Source organism: Mus pahari, chromosome 16 (genome assembly GCF_900095145.1).
Source record: "Mus pahari chromosome 16, PAHARI_EIJ_v1.1, whole genome shotgun sequence".
NCBI classification, from domain to species: Eukaryota; Metazoa; Chordata; class Mammalia; order Rodentia; family Muridae; genus Mus; species Mus pahari.
The window spans coordinates 11,673,251-11,687,868 of record NC_034605.1 but is presented as its reverse complement, the minus strand read 5'-3'; the positions used below and the strand labels follow the sequence as shown (position 1 = coordinate 11,687,868).

Sequence of the window (14,618 nt, the reverse complement as noted above, 5' to 3'; positions counted from 1 at the left end):
ACTGACACTAAGTAACAGTAACTAAGACTAACCCAGACTGACACTAAGTAACAGTAACTAAGACTAACCCAGACTGACACTAAGTAACAGTAACTCAGCACACTGGGGCTGCTCTTTGTCTCCTGTGCTTATAGTCCTGGCCTCTTAAGAAATAGGTAGCAGGCGAGGAAGGAACCAACCTGTACCGAGTCACTCTATCTCCAGAACTACGAGGAGCAAGAGTTTACTTTTATATCTGTAAACTGGAGCTCAGAAAGGAAAAGAACTGTTTTGTTTTGTTTTGTTTTTTAATGACCAGTTCAAGGCTGAGGAGAGATGGCTTGGTAGGGTAAGAGCTTGCCACACAAGTAACAGGACCCAAGTGTGAATTCCACAGAAGTCTTGTAGAAGCCACTGTGGTCACACCCATCTATAATCCCTTTAGTACTGTGACAAGGTAGGAGGGTAGAGGGACAGGGGAATTGTCCTAGAAGCACGAGGGGTAATGCCCCATCAAATTGATGTGTAAGATTCCTATGTCACTGATCCATTTAGGTTATTCCTCACTACTTAAAAATTGTCTAAACACTTTCAGGTGTACGTTACTATTTAAAATTCTGTGTTTTAGATCTTTGCCTTGGTCCGTAGATGATGGCATCAATCGGCCAAAAGCCATGAGCATTGTGATAGATATCTCTAGCTGCAGTAGCAATTTTTTGAAAGACCTTCCAACCCTAACTCTGAACCCCAGGGCTCTCGAGTGATGACATCAGATTCGTGCAGGGAGGTGTCTCTTTGCTGGTATACTCATGCATCTTCTCTTTGGCAAAATGACTGTACCGTGTATTTATCGTTTGCTTGGGAAAGGTTTCCTCGACCCTTGTGTTTTAATTTGCTTTTCAAACTCTGTAGCTGTGTGATATTTGTTTCTTACATTTGGGCAGTTTGTGGTGGTTCTAACCCCTAGTCCATTCGGACTGCATTGGTGTTTACCGTTATGTGAAGGTCAAATTTGCCACTGGGTGGTGGCACATGCCTTTAATCCCAGCACTCAGGATGCTACTGGGAGGCAGAGGCAGGCGGATTTCTGAGTTCAAGGTCAGCCTGGTCTACAGAGTGAGTTCCAGGACAGCCAGGGCTACACAGAGAAACCCTGTCTTGAAAAACCAAAAACAAACAAACAAACAAATTTGCCTTGTGAATTTCCATTCCTGGGCTCTGATCCTGACTGCTGCCACCCCTTGCTCTGCTCCGGGAGGTGTAATCAGAGATTAGGGTCCAAGCTACACAGAGCATAAGCCCTCTTCCTCATCTGCTGCCTTCCCTGAGAGTTTGCATTTGTGTGTCAGGGTCTATCGGGGAGACGATGGACTTATCCCTTAGGGTCAGTGGGCTTCAAGTGTCAGCCCCATGTTTCAGTTGGATCTCTACATTGTTCCTTCTACTTCTGTTTCAGAGCTTGCTTGTGAACATAGGGGTAGCTTCTCTCACCTCCCCCAGCCCCCCCCCTTCCTCTCTCTCTCTGCCTTTCTCTCCTGCCTTGAGTCTTGTGATAAAACTGCAGTCTGGCCCGAGAGCAGAGAAGTTCTTAATAAGTAACTGTGGCTTTCAGGAGCTCTTTGGGGTTGGAGCAGCGCCAGATGAGGTTTCCTGTTAAAATTAGCAGCACTTTCAAATTCACTAGCGACTTAGAGTCTACAGAAAGTTCTCCCAGGGGCCCATGTGATTTTTACCCAGGCCACAGCCCTGGTGTCCCCTGTCAGCTCTTGCTCCATGCAGCCGAGCACCTAGTGGAAAGTAGAGAGTCCCACGTGAGTTACTGCTTTGATCTTGCTGGGGGCTCAGTAGGGCGTATGAGGGAAGGAAGGAAGTTAGTTCTGTTATTTCATAGTCAAACCGAATGCTCCCCAAACAGTTGTCACTACCCAAGTTACCGTTCAGTCCTTTGCAGGGACAGAAGGAGCTCAGTCTTGTGACCGCCCTCCCCCCCAAGCTTACCTTAGAGCTGACTAATACAGAAGTACATTTGCCATTGCTTGAAGACAGTTTTGATAATCTCATTGATAGAGAGATTATTTTACCTGGCATTCTGGTGGTAACAGCAGAACCTCCGCCTAACACATTTTAAAATGGACACGCTAACCCTCAACCTTGAAGAATGGTTGGCCCCATTCTAATAATGTTGAGAAGCCCACTGTTCCATAAAGAGTCAACTCTGCTTTGAGTGTTAGTTGGGGAAGAGACTACAAGTTGATGTCTGTGTGAGGGTCCAACTTTGCTACCTGGTAAGCCCTCAGTTCCTCAGATGCCCTCTGCATCTGTAGTTCTTGCATCTTGTGTGTCTGGATTTCACTCTCTGGCATCCTGTCTTATCTGTCTGAGTTCTGGTGACATTTACATAACTCCAGACCTGTGTCGGCCAGACTCTGCAGACTTCACAGATTAAAGAACTGAGAGGGAGAACCTCTTGTCAGCCTACAACAGAAGACATTCAATCTTTCTTTCGAGGCTAACCGGATTTATCCTCTCCAGTATTGTTTTCTGAGCCCTTTAGAGAAACAGAACCAACGAGATATATGACTGTCAGGCAGGGTTTATTAGATTGGCTTACGCACTCTTTGGACCCGCCTGCTGGTGAGCTGGGGGAAATGAGTAAAAATGTTCAGCCTGAGACTCTGGAAGCCTCGTTGTGAGAGGGAGGCGATGCCGGAGGACTCGGCACATGTATGAGGTTCTTTCCTTCAGTAGCAATTAAGCAGTGGCTGAGTTGAATGAATGTGGAGCGTCATCATCCACTGTAGATGTAAAACTTGCACTTCTGTAATTTTAAAACACAAAAAGAGCCCCCCTCCCCCCAGATCTGTTAGTCACATGCCTCCCACATGCTTGACAGCAAAGCCCTGGTGACCTGGAATAAGGCTGAAAATTATCCCGGCTCAGTTTACCTGGTGTGAGGGGCTGTACCTTTCTTTACAGAACCTGACACCTCCAGGGATGGCCTCCACTGAGCTCCTGGTCCCCCTGAGTCACACATGCAGTCGCAGCCATGCTGCCTTTGACAATCCCAAGCTTTAGAATCCTAGCACACCTCTTCCAAGGATAAAGTAGGAGCCTGGGCACCCACAGCAAGCAGCTGGGTCAGGGCCTGAGAAGGAACGCATTAGCCCTTTGATCCTACGTCCTCATTTGACCCTTGGGAGCAATAGCAGTGCTGGATATGCTGAAGGCAGGAAAGTTTCAGGAGTTCAAAGTCATCCTTGGTTACCTAGTGATTCCCAGGCCAGTCGCAGATAAGACCTTGCCTCCAAACCTCAGGAAAAGAATGGGGTGGTGGGGAGGTGAAGGGTAAAAAAGAGAAGAAAGGGCAGGAAGAAAACAAAGATCTTGTGTCTCTCCCACTCACTGGTAGACACATGCGGAATGGTCTTGAGCACTAGCTCCAAAGGGGCTGGCTTCTGGCTGGTTGCAGGGCTAGAAGGCTTGCTTGCCTTTGACTCCATTGGTCTGCGGCCAGGCACGGAACGGAGGCATGTGACTGAACCAATGTACTGCCTGACCTTCTGGGAATCATGAGCTGAACCAGCACCGAGGCGTCTTTCTTCACCGCAGTCAGCACCCTGTGGCAGCCGCCAGGGGATAGATTGTTCAGGGTGGGCAATGGAAGTACTGTGCACTGCAGGGTGTTAGGGAGCATCCTGCCTCCACCTTGTGGCTGCCAGAGGCACCTCTTCCCAATAGTTATAACAGTCAAGATCGGTCTGAGATGGCCCTGTTCCCTGGAAGTACCGTCCCTCTCCTTGGGGACTGCTAGTCTCAATCTATTTGATTTGAATGCAGTAGGTGCCCAGGATTATGTTTTTAAGCATCATTTAGTGATTCATAGCAATGTGTTGTTTCATGTATGTTAGCATTTCTTCTAGGCTCTGCTCCACAGTTACCTGACAATAGCCAGATATGCCTGACTCACTCTAAAAGGGGCTGCTTTCCCCCTCTTCACCATCTTGCTCTCTTCCCCTCTTTCCCCTCTGTCTCCTTTCTCCCTATTCCCCCTCCCCGCTCTGTTCATTGCCAGCCTTTTCTCTCTCTCTCTTCTCTCTCTCTCTCTCTCTCTCTCTCTCTCTCTCTCTCTCTCTCTCTCTCTCTCTCTCTCTCTCTCTCTCTCTCTCTCCCTCTCCCTCTCCCTCCTACTCTGCTCAACTCCCCTCCCCATGCCCTAAGTAAACTCTATTCTATACTATCTATACTATACCCTTCATGTGGCTGGTACCTCAGGGGGAAGGGATGTCTCAGCATGGGCCAGCAGAGGCACCCCCTTCCACCGCACCGTACCTCACCCTACCAAACATATCACTGGCCTTCCTTTTTTTTTTTTTTTTTATAAAACACAACAACAATGTATGCTCCAGTTTCTCAGTTTGCCCAGAACTTTCGAGTTACCGATGATTGGAACGGTTACACAGATTAGTATTGGTTAAATCATGGGTTCTTCTCCCTGTTCCTTCATGCCCTCTTTCCCTATTGCTTTTCTTCCTCCTCCTGTTCCTCTCTCTTCATGCTTATCCTCTTGCTTCCCCCTTTCCCCTTTCTTCTCTTCTGAAAGTGCGTGGAAAAATGCATGAACCTGAAAAGTCTGGTATTTCTGACAAAAGCCTGGCACCTGCTCGGGCTGAGCTGTTCCGACTGGCAGCTGTTTTGCAGGCCCGTGGAACTGGGTCAGGCGTACGTGTGGTGCGTGTGGAACCCTTGGGCTCCATTCCCGGAGAGATGGGATGGTTGGTGGGTTAACCCAGTTTTTCTTATGTAGTGAGCTGATTGTTCATTACTTTCTCCCCCTCCCCGTTTGTTTTAACTGCTCTTAAATTTTTTCGTTTTGTTTTGTTTTTGATTTTTGCCTTAACAGCCCACAGAAAGCCGTAGCTCCGTAGTAGTGTTAAGACAAAACCAATAAGGCGGGTCCAACCCAGGATAGGAAAGAGTGAACCTAACCTGGCTGGAGAAGGCGAGATCCTCACTGCCTTTAGTTTATTGTGTGGGTTTGATGTCCTATGGTTGAAGGTTCTCTGCAGATTTTAAAAGAACGATTCTTAGAGACATTACAGAAAGGGTAACCTAAGTTTAGTTAAGTTCTTTAAATGAAAGATTTGGCAGTTTGATATTGTATATTGGCAGCCATATACAGTTAAATTTTGTGAACAAAATTTAATCTTATTACAATCCTAAATTTTAATCCCAAATTCTGATACTGACATGACCTCACAAAATGGAGCCTACATCATCTCCCCTGTGGCTCCAGAGCCCTGAGGGTCTCTGCCGCCCTTGTGTCCTCCAGGTGACACGTCTATTTCTGGTTTCTACCAGCCTGGTTTCTCATCTTGAAATGATTAGCCTGTCACTTTAGTGTCTCTTGTTTCAGGCTCTGAGCACCATAGCCTGCCTGAGTTAATATCCTGATGATGACGGCTGGGGAATGTGGCACAGGTGGGAGAGTGCTCACTTAGCGTGCTTGCTGCTTTGTCTTTGATCCCAGCACAGTGGTGAAAACTTGGAAGTGCCCCTGTGATCCCAGCACTCTGGTGGTGTGCAGGCAGGGAGAACAGGAGTTTCAAGGGCATCTTCTAAGTTTGAGGCTATTCCAGGCTGCATGAGAAGGTCGCCAGTTGGATAAATAAAATAGAAAGACCAATGTCAAAGAAATGAAATGAAAGAAGGTTTTATGCTAATGTATTGGCACCATTTCCCCCCCTTCTAATGGAGATTCCTCCCCACCCCTCACTTTGCTGGAATTCTTATCCTCCTGTAGAATGAACTTACAACTCCTGCCATTTCAAGTGAGCAATGCTAAGCTTGTGACAGAAAAATCCACAAACCCTTTTCTAGCCTCGGCTTTTTATTCCAAAGTGTCCTTGTCTCGCTAGCCGGGGTTCTCGATGGTTGACCCACACCTGGAGAAATGAGCACAGAGGTGCTTTTGTGCTGCAATGTGAGTAATTCTCATGCTCTTGACATGCACAGACAAAGCCAGTGGGTAGGATTCCTTGAATTGAAAACAAGTCACCGTGTCAGGGCTGACTTTTGAACACATCTCTTGGTTCATCTTTGTCATCAAATGCCACTCCTATCCTTGTGCTGGCTTCCACTGCCCCTGCCAGTGCTTCAACATTGAAGCAGTGTTACCCTACAACTCATTCAGGCTGACCTCTGGGAGTTTTAACTTAACTGTTTGTACATTTGTAACTTCCTTAATACCTAAACTACCTAACCTCTACATCTACCTAAAACTAATAGCAGTGGTGTCGTAGAGCTGTATTACATACATCACCACATGTTTTCTCCCCAGGGGCTGTTCACCTGCACACACCCTGTCAGGTCCAGCCCTTGTACTGGCATGCGTGACTCTTAGCTACCCGGTTAACTTTCACTGATTTACAAAAGGCCAATTCATATAATTCATCCCTGCCCTTTCTACTGGAACACTGGCTAGGATGTGTCTGGAGTAATGATAATTAACCACAGGGGTGAGTGCTGGGTTGTTTTGTTTTGTTTTGTTTTGTGTGCTTAAAGTATGCTAGCTCCTACATACTAAACTCATGCCATGTGCCATTTCTGATCTAACTGATGACCCTACAGCCATCAAGGCTGGCTTGGGTTTCAGACTGTCTAGACACACTTAACATTGTCAAATTGCAAAAGAGGATGGGTTCTCTCCCTGATTTGTCCATCTCCATTGTCACTCCCAGTGAGGTTGAGTGAGTTCCCATTGAGGATGTTGGTGTCACAATCAGCCATTGGCTGTAGATTTGATTGTTATCATGGTAGAAGGCTGACCCGCCCTCTTCCTGCTGTGGCTGTTAGGTTTATAGCTTTCCTGAAATTGTGCAGTTAGCTTTGACTTAAGGAAATCTAATAATGCCAAAGGACTAAATAAATGAAGTTAGTGTGTTGGTGGTTTGCTCAAGCTCCAAGTACAGGACCTTGCTATGGTCTAGTATATTTTAGATCTGTCCCAGCTTCACCAAAGACAAATTCTATGGCTTCTTTATAGGAATTTTCCATTAAGTAATTGAATCCACTGAGTACATTTTTTTACGGGTGGCTGTGACATTTTGTACCTTAGTTCAGAGCCCTTGGGGGAGAGGTGATCAGAGCCCTCCAGGTTGAGAAGGAAACACTGTACACTCAGGTTCTGCATGAACCTTTCCTGTGGGTAAAATCAAGCCAAGATCCTGAATTTGAAAACTCACTGGTAACCCGTGTGGTGATTCATGCATGCAATTCCATCAGTCAGGAAGCTGAAGCAGGAGGATTCCAATGAATCCAAGGCTAACCTGGCCTCGAGACAAGTCTGGGATGTAGAGTGAGATTTTTGTCTTGGGAATAAAAGGGGATGAGGCTGGAGAGATGGACCAGTGTTTGCTTGTATGTACATCACGTGCCTACTGCTGGGCTGATCACATGGTTTTGGATAACCGATTTGTGGAAGACTATGTCTTCTAATCTCAGAATTTCTTAGTAGCTTATAGTTCTGTGTATAGGGTTGAGGTCCTATTGGTTTCTCTCTTTATGTTAGCATGTCCATTGAAATCACATACACATGAGTTGAGTAGGATATATTTATATATTTAGGAGCGTGTATTCACACACACACACACACACACACACACACATGTAGAGGCTATGAATTTGAGAGAGAGAGCAATAGGAAAGAAGGGTGGTAGAGAAGTCAGGAAGGAGGAAAATGATGAATTTATTTTTGGTAGTAGACAGGATTTCTCTATATAACAGCCCTGGCTATCCTTGAACTTGCTTTGTAGACCAGCTTGCCCCAAACTCATGGAGACCCTCCATCTATGCCTCCCAAGTGCTGGGACTAAAGACATGTGCCACCACACCTGGCTTGAGATGATAATTTAATATATGTTTAGAGTAAAAAAAAAAAATGCTTGCAGCTTTTAGAGAGGTCTGTAGTTCAGTTTCTAGTACTAATTCAGTAGGTTCACAACTGCTTATAACTTCCTACTGCTGGGCACGTGATGCCCTCTTCTGGCTTCTAAGGGCACCTATACCCACACAAATGAAAATAAAAACACAATCTTTAAAGTAAAACCAAAACCAAAACCACCGACATAGAGAACTTATGCTGTTTTGTCTTTATTTTTCTTTGTGAGCAGCTAGTTTTGAACAATGTTTTTTCGTTAGTATAATACATGACTATAAAACTAGATAACCCATTCAGAACCTCTCATGCCTGCCCTCAAGTGTTTTCTCTAGCACAAAAATAATCAGGAATTTTCACTGAGACAGCATCCCAAAGATGAGAGTAAACACCGGCCATAGATCTATGCAACAAAACATAAGAAGGAAAAGGCCTGATTTAACATGAGATGGTAATCCTCCACATGCTCCTTTAACTTGGGGTGGGGAGGAGATCATTTTGAAAACTCCCTTTGAGTGGGCTGGGTCTTACTTTGTTTATAGTGGAGTCAACACATGACTAAGCATAGTAGCCACTAGGACCTTTAAATACAGCTCTAGCAGTGTCAGTTGGGAGCCACTGCCCAACCTGGCCCTGCTCAGTATACTCCAGAGCCTGTGGCCCACGTTTTCATGAGAGTGAAAGGTCTGACAGGAGAACTTTTAGTGGAAGTTGGGTGTGATAGGGCAACGCAGGGCCCCATAACCTCTGAAGTGCTGTAAACAAAACCTGTAGTAATCTTTCTTCGGTTAAAAAAAAACCCAAGTGTGCTTTTCAAAGGCTCAGCGGTTTGTTTTTCTTAGGTGAGTCATCCAACTGGCTTTGAAGGCAAGAGTATAAAATGGAATTTTAGAAAAATGTTTTGGCTACATTAAGTGTTTAGCCTTCTGCTTCAACAGTGAAAAAACTGATCTCACTTTCTGCATGATAATGAGGTAGGGCAAAATTAGTTCTCCTAATTTGGTAATTTCTTCCTTTCAGTCAAAGGTGGCTTAAAGCTGTGGGTGGCAGGTACCTTTCTGAAGTGCTGTGAACACAAAGACTTCGAGGTACAGACCAAGTCATTTCCTAGCAAGCTCCCATGGGTGCAGTGGGGTGGAATAAATGCAATAGTAATCCAGTCATTCTTTTCTTATGTCTTTAAATAATTAAGATTATTGTTGCTAAGCATCTTTAGAATGTGCTAAAGCTTGCAGAACGGGTTTTCCTTGTTTTCTAAGTAGCACAACTCTTTGTAAACAAACAAACAAACCATTTTTAGAGTATCAAATCAGTATTTGAGGCTGGCTGTGTATGTAGGATAGTTGGTAGAATGCTTGCCTGACACACAGGAAGTCCTGACTTTAAAGCCTACCACCAAATAAAACTGGGTGTGCCAGTGCAGTGCACACCTGTAACTCTGGCTCGCAGGAGGTAGGGGAAGCAGAAGTTTAAGGTCACCTTCAGCTGCACAGTAATTTCAGGGCCAGTCTGGGGTATGTAAGATCTTGACTCAACAAACAAACAGAACCCATCATTTAAGTTAAAAGAATAAGAGGAAAGGGACCATTTCTGTTCACTGTGTGGCATAGTTAAGTAGTCAAGCGGCCTGTGGTGGCTTCATGGGGAACAGTTCTATGAGTGTGGATGCTGCCGGACATTGATGCCAGGAAAGGTATGCCTGTTCCAGCCCTGAGACAATCGTGGGATGCTTGTGGACCTCGGGCTGGTCCTCTTCTCCAGCGTTGGGACTATGTTCTCACTTTGGACCTTTTAGTTGCCCTACCACTGAATGCAGACCTTATCGAAATGGGCCTTTGGGAGAGAGCTTGATGGGCCTTTGGTTCTCAGGTCGTCATGTTATGTTGTGCCAAAGCCCTTCAGTGAGTGCAACTCTTTGTCCTGCTCTTTGCAGAGCCACTGCGTCCTTCACTATGTTCTCTCTGGCTCAGCAGCTTGTGAATTGGATGAAGACGCTGCACCCTAGTTAGGATCTGTTTCATCACAGTGGGGAGTAGGACCTGACACATGGACCCAGGGTGCACGGAGGCTTCTGTTCTACCTGTTCCTTCCCTTCCCTTCCTAAGCTCATTGTAGAAATGTTTGGCTTTTGGTTTTGATTGATTAATTGGTTGATTGATTACTATGGCTAAATACTTTTATCTAGCACTTGCTTTTCATTGTCTTCAAACAGTTTAAAACCTAGGTTCGTTGTCATTGTGTTTCTGTTTTATAATTTGTGGACTTATTAATGCACAGTAAAGCCCAGCCTCTCTTTAAATAGATGTTTATTTTCTTCCTCATCCAGGGTTACCAAGGCTTGGTGGACGGAGGCTCCAATATCGTGGAAGCCAAATGGGACTGTGTCTCCAGCATCCTGCAAGTGGTAGGTGCCATGCTGCTCTCTGTTTCTCTATATTAAGGTCTCTGTTTTCATTTAAAACACTGGATGCTTGAGTCAGCTCTAACACATCTTCCCATCCCTGCTAGCTAATAATAAACTATAACTACTTTACTGTTTTAAACTAGTTATAAGGCCAGAGAGCACTCATTTCTTACCATGCTCCATATTTTCCTTTTCTCTGGGACAAATATGTGACTGAAGGGATCCAAGGGAGGATTTCCTTGGCTCTTGGTTCAGTAGGTATATTCCTTCAAGTCAGGAGAGCAGGGTGGGTTGCGAGGCTGAGCAGTTCAGGCCATGGTGGACGGTGGCTTGTGGCCAAGCTTGTGGCCAAGGGAGACTGTCAAGTGATTTCTCCATGCCTTGGCAGATCAGAAGCAGAGGGCTGGGGCCAAAAGCTGGGATGCTTGTCCCCTTCAAGGATCTCCCCCAGTAACCCAGGTGGAATTCACCTCGTCTCAAAGCAGCTACAATCTTCCTACGTAGCATCCCTACGTGAGGACCAAGAGTTCACATTCAATCTACAATATGTGTCATTTAATTAATTTTTACTTTAGGTATGCACACGCATGCCTATGTGAGTATATGGGCATAAGTGTGTGCTTGTGCACAGAAAGGCCAGAAGATGATGTTGGGTCTCTTGGAGCTGCAATTTACAACTGTTTGTGGAGTACCTAGCCTGATATATGGTACCTAGAATCTGAGGATCTGATCCCCATGATTATATAGCAATCAGTCTTAACCACTGAGTCATCTTTTGGGCCCTTTTATTACGTCTTAAAAATATCAACATGACCTTAACTCAGGAAGCGTCTTTGCAATACAAACTTGGGTGTCTCGGCCTCAGCTACTGTTGTTCATTGTGGTATTTCTGGAAGTTTTTTTTTTTTTTTATTTTTTCAGAGCAGATGAGTGTAGTAGAGGTTAACTTGGTTTGCTGGTACTGTGTGCTCATCGGCAAATCTCTGTGCCCGCTGGGTTTTTACATATCCCTTGGCACAGAGTAAAACAAAGCCTGGGAAAGATTCTGACTGGCAGCCCCTAGGGCTGTGGATTTAACTGGGGCACTTCATCCCTGTTCTAGCTCAAAGCAGAAACAGCTAATTTCTGTGCTGTGCACAAGGAAGAGGTAATTGTAAACAGTTGATTGTTTTGAATTTAAAAGAAATCTGTCCAGGGAACTTATGCCATTTACATCCCGGAAACCTTTTGGCTTAATGAGGGTTCAAGTTAATTGAGAAGTAAAGAGAACACATAGGAAGGAAAGACTTCATACAAAGCTCTTTATTTGTTGCTTGAGGCTTTAAAACCTAAGCATTAATCTTTGACGCATCTTGAGTACTTTTTAATATAAGTAAAATTAGCAAATTCATTCTGAAGGTGCTAAGGGCATATGCACTTTAACAAATGTCGAAGACTCAGAGACTGCACCTGGGAATGTCTTAGCTTTGCTGCGTACCTAGAGAGTGAAGGATGTTTGGGCAAGTTCAAAGTTAGGCAGAGTCATGCTTTCAAGACAAGCACACTGGCAACACAGAACATCCTCATCCTGCTGTTGTGACTGAGATAGGAAAATAGGAAACACTGTTGTGGTTGAAAGGGTGTGTGTGTGTGTGTGTGTGTGTGTGTGTAAATCTGTGAATGGCATCTGTAAGTTGGTTGCTCATAGTTTTCATCCTAAGGCTTTGCCCACCATATCTGTTCATCGCTGGAGTCCCTGGGTTTCCCTTCCACTTCCAATTGTAACAGTAACATGTTCTTCTGACTGGTCTTTATCAGATGGAGGACAGGCTCAGCTCTGCTCTGGACTTAGCACTTGCCACCCCTGGCCCGCCTCTGTCATGTCCAGTTGCACGAGGCCTATCACACTTAGCAATGGCACTGTTAACCCAACATCAGTATAGGTGGTGAGTTGACTTCAGCTGTATTAGTAATTTCTAATTAAGGTTTCACTCAATAACATGGTGGTAATTTTCATGTAAAATTATAAATTTCTATAGCTTTATAAATGAGCTTTAGACATATGAATTCTAGCATGCAAGAAGAATGGGTTTTTAGTGAGCCATCTGCACTGAGACTCTGCCTGTAGCATGGTTCAGGCTGGAATCCCCACTAACCAGAAGCAGTTGTCTCGGGAATGGACTCAACTTTTCTAAATTGTTTGTTTAAAGGAACCTCGTTGTTCTAAAATCTTAACTTTTGGGGAAGGGGTGGGAAGCTTCTAGACAGGGTTTCCTCTGTGTGACCCTGGCTGTCCTGGAACTCACTCTGTAGACCAGGCTGGCCTTTAATTCAGAAATCCTCCTGCCTCTGCCTCCCAAGCACTGGAATTAAAGGCGTGCGCCACTGGCACTGGGCTAAGATCTTAACTTTTTGAAAAGCTGTATAGAAGATCACTTCTTTCTCCTGGAAGCTTGGGTATGGAACTTAAGCTTTCTTAAGATGACTAGTGGTGACTTGGAGCTGATGTCGTCCCTTGTGTGGCACAACAGAAACGGCAGGTTTACCAAGAGGCACAGGTGAACTCTCACTCTTTGATATAGTCTGGACCCTTCACGGGGACAACCACATTGGGACTATACTTTTAAGTGAGGTCACCAAAACTACACACCTTTCAGATGGTTCAATGATCTGACTCATAGGAGAGCCAGGTCATCATCAGGAGGCAGGACAAGTTCGTGCTGCAGGTCATGGCTGATGCCCCGTGGAGTGCCAGTTCATCCCTTGTCAGGATAAGTTTGACCCCAAGAAGCTGGGAGGCTGCAGTGACCCTATACACACTTGTTCTTTCCATTCAGTGGATGCTAACATCCATCTTTCACAGGCATCGGGCTAGTGTGTTCCTTTAGACACTTCCACTAAGGGTAGGAAACTGAGAGGAAAAACGAGGAAACCCCGCGGAGAGTTCTACAGGTATCATGGTTCACTGCCTGTGCCGATCCATCCGACTTACTGTCAGTGAGCGTGATTTATGTCCTTTCCAGGGTGGGACCATCATCGGTAGTGCGCGTTGCCAAGCCTTTCGCAGCCGTGAAGGGCGCCTGAAAGCTGCCTGTAACTTGGCGCGCTTGGGCATAACCAATCTGTGCGTGATCGGCGGGGACGGAAGTCTCACAGGAGCCAACCTCTTCCGGAAGGAGTGGAACGGACTTCTGGAAGAGCTGGCTCAGAATGGTATGTTTCCACCCCTGTTCGTGCTTTTCTCTGAGTAGCCTGCCTCAGGTTTCCCTGTTGGTGCTTTTTAAGAGCTTGGGAAGTAATACACTGTGCCTTCTTTAAGGGGAAGAGGCGGAAACAGTTATTTTATTTGTAACTGACACGGACATACATACTTTTGAGCCATTTTGTTTTTTGTTTTTATTTCCTTTTAGTTTCTGAGATGTGGTCTCACTATATTGACCAGACTGGCATTTGAACTCATAGATCTACCTGCACCTGCCTCCTGCCAGTTTGGCCTTCAAAGTGTGTATCACCAGTTCCAGCTTCATTTTTAGTCATAGCCAAGTTGTGGCTGTTGTTCTGCCTCCCATCATCTGGCACCACACAGTTTAAATCTGTATCCCAGATAAGAATAGTAATGACAGTAAGCCCTACTGTGTGCTAGGCCATATCCCTTTTCCTAGGGAGGCCTGTAAAATCCTCATGACAGTAACCATGTACACCCCCATCTAAGAGAGGAGTAGGGGAAGCCAGGCTGCTGTAACCGTGGTCTTTGTGCATACCCGCCCTTGTTATACCTAGCCATCATGTTATATTTCTACTGATAAGCTGGGATGCCTCTAAATCTATATAAGAGTTTAATTAAAAGTTGCCGGTCTGCTTTCTCTCTTAATTTTAAATTTCTTTGGGTATTATTTAAGATGTCTGAGGACTCTGTATGAACTCTCAGCCCTGTCTCTTTTAAGTTCTTTTTATTATAATTCCAATTCTGTATCAAGTGTCATCAGCCAGAGGGTGTTGCTCAAACAGCAACTTCATGAAAACTGGAAACGAGATTAAGTGTATGTCCTCAAATTTCATTTTAAGAAAACTTCAAAAGTCTACTCAGGAAGCGGAGCTGAGAGGCCTCACTCCATCTTTTTATTCTCGTACCTGATCTAACCCCAGCCCGTTGGTGACCATGAGTAAAGACTTAAAAACCTGCCCCCGGGCTGGTGAGATGGCTCAGTGGGTAAGAGCACCCGACTACTCTTCCGAAGGTCCGGAGTTCAAATCCCAGCAACCACATGGTGGCTCATAACCATCCGTAACAAGATCTGACACCCTCTTCTGGAGTGTCTGAAG

At 45.2% G+C, this 14,618-nt stretch overlaps 1 protein-coding gene across 2 annotated transcripts in view; it reads left to right on the top strand.

The window, feature by feature from the left end:
* The window catches only part of Pfkp (phosphofructokinase, platelet), a 67,105-nt gene that overhangs the window by 16,679 nt on the left and 35,808 nt on the right, over positions 1-14,618 (top strand). For both annotated transcript variants that reach the window (XM_021216127.2, XM_021216126.2), the window contains exons 3-4: positions 10,239-10,316; positions 13,319-13,508. In XM_021216127.2, the coding sequence (XP_021071786.1) occupies positions 10,239-10,316; positions 13,319-13,508 (268 nt within the window). The remainder of the gene's footprint in view (positions 1-10,238; positions 10,317-13,318; positions 13,509-14,618) is intronic.